The sequence below is a fragment of the Chiloscyllium punctatum genome, chromosome 9, assembly GCF_047496795.1.
Source record: "Chiloscyllium punctatum isolate Juve2018m chromosome 9, sChiPun1.3, whole genome shotgun sequence".
Taxonomy (NCBI): domain Eukaryota; kingdom Metazoa; phylum Chordata; class Chondrichthyes; order Orectolobiformes; family Hemiscylliidae; genus Chiloscyllium; species Chiloscyllium punctatum.
Window position 1 is genome coordinate 46,472,532 of NC_092747.1, and position 6,405 is coordinate 46,478,936.

The 6,405-nt window shown below is 42.7% G+C and overlaps 1 protein-coding gene across 2 annotated transcripts; it reads left to right on the plus strand.

Moving 5' to 3' along the window:
* The first annotated feature begins 1,295 nt into the window (after positions 1-1,295).
* gjb8 (gap junction protein beta 8) lies at positions 1,296-3,993 on the plus strand. Of its 2 annotated transcripts, none has more exons than XM_072577397.1 (2): positions 1,296-1,346; positions 2,693-3,993. In XM_072577397.1, exon 2 carries the CDS (start codon positions 2,712-2,714, stop codon positions 3,498-3,500), a length of 789 nt encoding a protein of 262 aa, XP_072433498.1. In that variant the 5' UTR covers positions 1,296-1,346; positions 2,693-2,711; the 3' UTR covers positions 3,501-3,993. The 2 variants fall into 2 exon arrangements, with proteins under 2 accessions (XP_072433498.1, XP_072433497.1); XM_072577396.1 differs by having other exon boundaries at positions 1,346-1,426.
* The last annotated feature ends 2,412 nt before the right edge of the window (positions 3,994-6,405 follow it).

Here is a 6,405-nt window from a genome sequence, read left to right on the forward strand (position 1 = left end):
AGAGATGAAGTGTGGAAAATATGAAAAAAGTAACTATGGGCCATGGAGGACTGGGTACTACAAATCTTGTTGAAAAACATTTTGCCAAGAAATGGGAAATTTAGCCCATATTCTTAAAATCACAGCCAGGCCATTTAGGGAGAAGTTCAGAAGATCCCTTTTATCCAAAGAATAGTAGTAAGTGTGGAACACCTCTGACAAAAACAAAAGATGCTGGCTCACCTAATAATTTTAAGTCTGAACATGATAGGTTTTATTAGCTGAGGTTATAAGGAATATGAAGCCAAAACACTGAGATACTGATCACCTATCATTATACTAAATGGTGGAATCAATTTAATGGGCTGAATGGCCTATTTCTGTTCCCATGATTTTCAGTCACATGGTGTGGTCAGGATGAGAGTGTGTTGAGGACTTTCCTGTTGCCCTTATTAAAATGGCAACTCATCATTCTAGAAAGGAGGATGAAGAATTAATTTGGTTGTCTGTCTCATTTCTGCTGCATCTTTTTAATATATTTGTTCATGGAATTTAGGAATGTGGAATTTATTGTCCATCCTTAATTGCTGTGCATCTGGAGTCACATGTAGGCCAACCTGGGTAAGGATAACAGTTCATTCACAAAAGGGCATTAGTGAACCAGTTGAGTTTTTACACTTGGCAATAATTACGTGGTCATCGTTGGGTTAGCTTTCAATTTCAGATTTTCGTTTAATGGAATTCAGATTTCACCATGTGGGATTCAAACAAAATGTCACCAGTACATTAATCGGAGGTTCTGGATAACCAATCCAGCAACATAACCACCAAGCCAATGGCTCCCTAAACTTTGTGTGGACTTGAAAGGAGAGTGGGAATGTTTATTGATCTACTTGAAGCTTTCTGCAACTGTTAGGCATGGTGTAATTTAAAGTTATTCTTAATCAATCTGTCCAACTCATCCATACCAATCAGTTTTCCCAAATCAAATTGGTCCCATTTGCCTGCATTTGGCCCAAATCCTTCTAAACCTTTTCTAGTCATTTACTTGTCCAAATGCCTCTGAGGTAGGTGGGACTTGAACCCGCATCATTTGCCTCAGAGGCAGGGACACTACCACTGTGTTGCAACATCCCTTTGAGTGTATTTTAAATACTAACATTAGAATTGTGCATGGTAATTTTGACCTATTGTTGATTAGTTAACTGGAGCCAATAGGACACTTCTCTCAAAATAATCAGAAGCTCTTCACTGGAGCAGCCTCTCATTTCCTTGATCAGCAAATTCCTCACAAAGTGTGTGATTGTCTCAGGCTGCACTATAAAAGCTCCTTTACGCTCTCTCCTTAATACTATTGCGTCATTCAGGTGAGTGACCACAGAAAGAGGAAGGTGTGTGGGAAAGGTAGGAGCGTCCAGGGAAGCGGGTGGTGAAGTATAGGCGCAATGTAAGTTGACATCCGAGATTTACTCCGAAAGTTCGTAAATTAAACAAGGGCTAGTTAAGGTGTTTCTCTGAAAATCTTTCCTAACTGCATTTTGAGATCAGGATCGCAAAATGTACCTTTTTGTGTGGCGAGTTGGAATAAAATAGCTTGAGTAACGGCTGTGGTTTGAAGTGTTCACTATTAAATTTTCTTTTAAACACTGGAACTTTTAGTTTCTAATTGACGGTATCAACTAAATAGTGAGCGCTCAGTCTCTCCAAATCTAAATGATTTAGTTTAGACAGCGGGAGGAAACGAGATTTCGTAATTGAGGAAAGCTTCGTTCCCTAATTTCCATTTCGGTTTTTGACAAAATCTTAATTTAAGAAAGTTGACTATGTTCTGACCAGCTTTTTTCCCCTAACCATGGGTTTCTCGCTGACTTGTTTGTCATTAAGGTTATTAATAACGGGCGACACGCACTTGGTAAGGAGACCTGATTGCAGCGGTGTAGTTTAACTGGCTTTCTCATGAATTGCGCCAGATTGGCCCATCCTCTGGAGGGAGTTGAGATCCTAAACTGATTATTAGAGTTAATTCTAAATGCGACTGAAATGCCAGTTGTTTGCTAAACTTTTAACAAAGGCACTAAAGATGTTTATCAATCTTTAATCAAACCACTCAACTAAGGTCAAGATTCAATCATGGCACTCGTGAGTTTGTGTGCAAACAAGTGGTTCATGTTCTATTTTCAAAAAGATTGTTTTAAAGCTGCAACCAGGAGACTTTGACCTGAATGAGGAGCTCTCCGTCATGTGACTCCTACCACTTATGGTCTCGGTAAATGGATACATGTGACATATGGTCAAGTGCTTCTCGCCCAACAAGCGAATAGGTACGCTGGGGAGTATACTTTCGCCCCAGACCCCCCACCCCCCAATGCAGTGTACTTTGCTGCAGACCAGGTCTTGTTTCTATCAGCCACGAATTGGGCTTAGAGCTGAACAATCTAAGACTGGTTTTAGAGAATTTTTTTTGGCCTGCAAATTAGCAGATCAGCTCGTTCTAAAAGTTCAGAAGCAGAACTGGATGGTTAGTCACCACCGCCGACAGGAAGCGCCCTCCCTCGGTGTCTTCCTCCAGGATGGAGGCGATTGGAGATTTTTACCATCAGAACCAAAGTAGTTTCCTGGTGGTGCCCCTTTGGGAAGGGAGTGATTTGAGGGAGCTGTACTTTTGGCTTAGATGTCTCATGTTATAATTTGACTAACTTGAGTTACATTCTAGATCTGACTGAAACCGAAAGATGAATTGGGGTCAACTACATCTCATTCTCGGAGGGGTCAACAGACACTCCACCAGCATCGGGAAAATCTGGCTCTCTGTAATCTTCGTCTTCCGAATCATGATTCTAGTGGTGGCGGCCGAGAGTGTTTGGGGAGATGAGCAGTCAGACTTTGTCTGCAACACCCTGCAGCCCGGCTGCAAGAATGTGTGCTACGACCAATTCTTCCCAATGTCTCACATTCGTCTCTGGTGCCTGCAAGTGATCTTTATCTCCACTCCCGCCCTCTTGGTGTCGCTGCATGTTGCCTACAAGCAGCACGAAGAGAAGAAATGTTTGGAGAAACGGCAGGGCTTTCTTAAGAAGGAGGAAGTGGATGCCCTGAGGAAACAGAAAATGCGGATTGTTGGTGCTTTCTGGTGGACCTATGTCACCAGCATTGTCTTTCGCATCCTGTTCGAGACAGTTTTCACCTATATGCTGTATTTCCTATACGGTGGTTTTCAGATGGCTCGACTGGTGAAGTGCAGCGCCTCCCCCTGTCCCAACACCGTGGATTGTTTCATTTCTAGACCCACCGAGAAGACTGTGTTCATTATCTTCATGACGGTGGTGTCCGGGGTCTGTGGCCTCCTGAATGTGGCCGAGCTGTTCTATTTGTTGGTGAAAGCTTGTGTGAGGCAGTCCCACCGCAGGCACCATCCTCACCATCTCTCCAGGAGCAGAGAGCACCAACAGAACGAGATGAATGAACTCCTGTCCATTGACGCCAAACAGAAGGTGGCCTTGGAGCTGAGCAAAACCTCCTGAGTCGAGGTTGATCGGTCAGTGTTAACACCGTGACTTCTCTAACGATAACCAATTGTATCGTAGCAAACTGACCGACGTTTTCAGCTGAATATTTCCACTTGGTTTCCAGCCGACACTTTTTTTTTAAAAGCAGGAAGTTGCTCCAAGCGTACACCCGGCACTAATTTGGCCACATTACCGATGTTGTCTTCACGATGTTCTGTCAGGAGTTGGTGCACCGTCAGTGGTGGACCGTGAAACCGCCACAGTTCAATTGGATTTCACCATGTGGCTATCACTGCCAGTGGATTAACCCTAACCAATGCACCTTTAAAACTGTGTTTATACAGTAGTGTACAGTCACTTATCGTTGTATTCATGAAGTGTTCAGTATTGTATTAAACGCACTGCCCACTGTTACGAAGAATATTTTGCCTGTGGCCACTGGGTGGCACGCGCTGCTACGAATTCGCGGTTTTCTGTATTTTTAAAGCAATAAAATCGTTTAATAGTATTGCACCTCGTCTGAGGATATCTGTAGCCCTAGATAAACACTTTCAGTTTTTATCTAAAGTAATCCGCTTTCGGAATTGAAAGAACGACGGATGCTGGAAATCAAACAGCTGGAACATGTGCATAGGTCTTTGGACTCGCAACGTTGGCCAAACCTGAGCCTTCAGTTTTTTCATTCTCTTTATTGAGAATGAAGTTTCAAGATACTTTGTAATCCCTCCATGCCCTGATTGGACTTCATTTGTACTCTCGTTGGTCAGCAGGGATACATTATCAATGATTCTACAATGATCTCCCAACAAAGCAAACTTTAAAATTTGCATTAGGAAATCCTTTTTTAGGTTGAGGCCTGGTCTAAAAGATTAGATGTCTCATGGCCTCTGATCCAGGAGGCTTTGACATCTAAGTTGAATTTTTAATTGATAGATTATGACCTGGGCTGTAAGGGAGTTCTGGGGTTTTCAGTCAATGAGTGAGGAAGGGTATGGTTCCAAGTTGGCATGATGTACAGGTAGTGACCCCATCCACCCTTAAGTCCTGCAGTTTAAATGCAAATTACTTTCCCTCTGAATACACTTTTTTTTCAAAGTGCTAGTATCTAATTTTCTAAATGCAGACTTGAAAATATACATAACCAAACTAGGATGCAAAGGTTTGCAGGGAATCGATTCCATAAAATAACTGCTGTTGCCTTCTTTAGAAGGGTGTTGGTAAGTATGCACTGAACTCCATTTGAAATAGAGCAGAATAAAAGGATGTCCTTACCCTGTCTGACCTAAATGGTTCTAATCACTTCAGTCTGATCAAGAACCAATGCCTGGTAGTAAAATGCCAGCCTGGTAACAAAATGCCAGCCTGGTAACAATTTGGTTCCTCTATCCTCTTGGAACTACAGCTGGAGAATCTATAAGGCCAGGAACTAAGTTCAATAACTAGCTGAGTGCTACAGTACTTGCAGATGGACAACTTTTCAATACTAAACAATCTTTCTGGCTTTTAAATGATTTGCTATGCAGACTATTAGTCTAAGCTGGATGTAATACCAGGTAAAAGCAGAGGGCAAGCCTCTGACTACCTGCATTGAACATTTTTGCTGCTGCTTTACCAAGTCACTTTAGGTTTCTGCAGTTTGCTCATCACTCTAGTATTAGAGCACTTCATGAAAATCCAAATTCATGCCCTGTGTACACAGCAACTTTTTTAAAGTGCAATTGGCAGTAACTCCTTTTTCAAAGGACCTGATCTGCCCTTTTGTTCACTCTCCGTTTGAAAGTGGCATATTTGACTTTGCTGTAGTGCTCTTACTGATTCCTCAAGACAGATTGCAGAAGTATTCAACATGTTTGTTTGTTGGATTCCACTGACAATGGCAAGAGTCTAAAAGATGCTCTATGTGCTTGACAGTGAATGTGCATCCCTGCCTCTTAAGTGGAGACCTGCACATGCATACTTCTGATTTCATTTTTGGCTGAGCAACCTGCATTGTATTGGTCTTCCACTGTAAAGATGAAAAGTTGTCAATTTCTGAACAGTTTTATGGCTGAGTATAAATTTCCTTTTTGTGAAAGGGAGGGGCTGCAATGACGTTGTAATAGCACTGGACTGGCAGTCTTGAGCCCCAAGCTAATAGCCTGGAAACATGAGTTTGAATCGCATGATATGGTAAAACTTTATTCCTAGATCTAGGAATAGTGGTTATTCTGTAACCTTTTCAAGAAACCCTGATCTTAGCCATTAGTACTTTAAGTAGAAGTTTTTTTTTTGGAAGACTGTCCTTACTCTCTAAGAGGCTCAGTCTCAAGGGTAACTAATGTCTGGTAATAAAATGCCAGCCTGGTCAGTGATTCCTAAATGCTTCATACAGTCTTCCTCTTGCCACTTAATGTAGAAATTTAGGTATGTTAACTTGTCAATGGAGCATACAATTCAGCTCGGGAGTATTAGACCAGTCTATTCCAAATAAAACTTGGCTTGATGTCTTTAGATTAGAATGGTGCTGGAAAAGTACAGCAGGTCAGGCAGCATCAGAGGGGCAGGAAAATCTGTTTCGAGCAAAAGCCCTTCATCAGGAATGGAGGCAGGGAGCCTCCAGTGTGGAGAGATTAAATAGGGGGTTGGGGCTGGGGAGAAGGTAGCAAAGAGTAAATAGGTGAATGGGGATGGAGGTGATAGGTCAGAGGGGAAGGTGGAGTGGATAGGTGGGAAGGGAGATTGGCAGGTAGGACAGATCAGGCAGACAGTACTGAGCTGGAAGGATGGAACTGGGGTAAGGGGGGAGGGGGAGGGAAATGAGAAACTGATGAAGTCCATATTGATGTCCTGGGGTTGAAGTGTTCAGAGGCAGAAGATGCATTCTTCCAGGCGTCAGGTGGTGAGGGAATGGCAGTGGAGGTGGCCCAGGACCTGCATATCC

Bases quoted from the DNA above. Each gene is read 5' to 3' on its own strand.
- gjb8 (XM_072577397.1), top strand. From the start codon at position 2,712: ATGAATTGGGGTCAACTACATCTCATTCTCGGAGGGGTCAACAGACAC.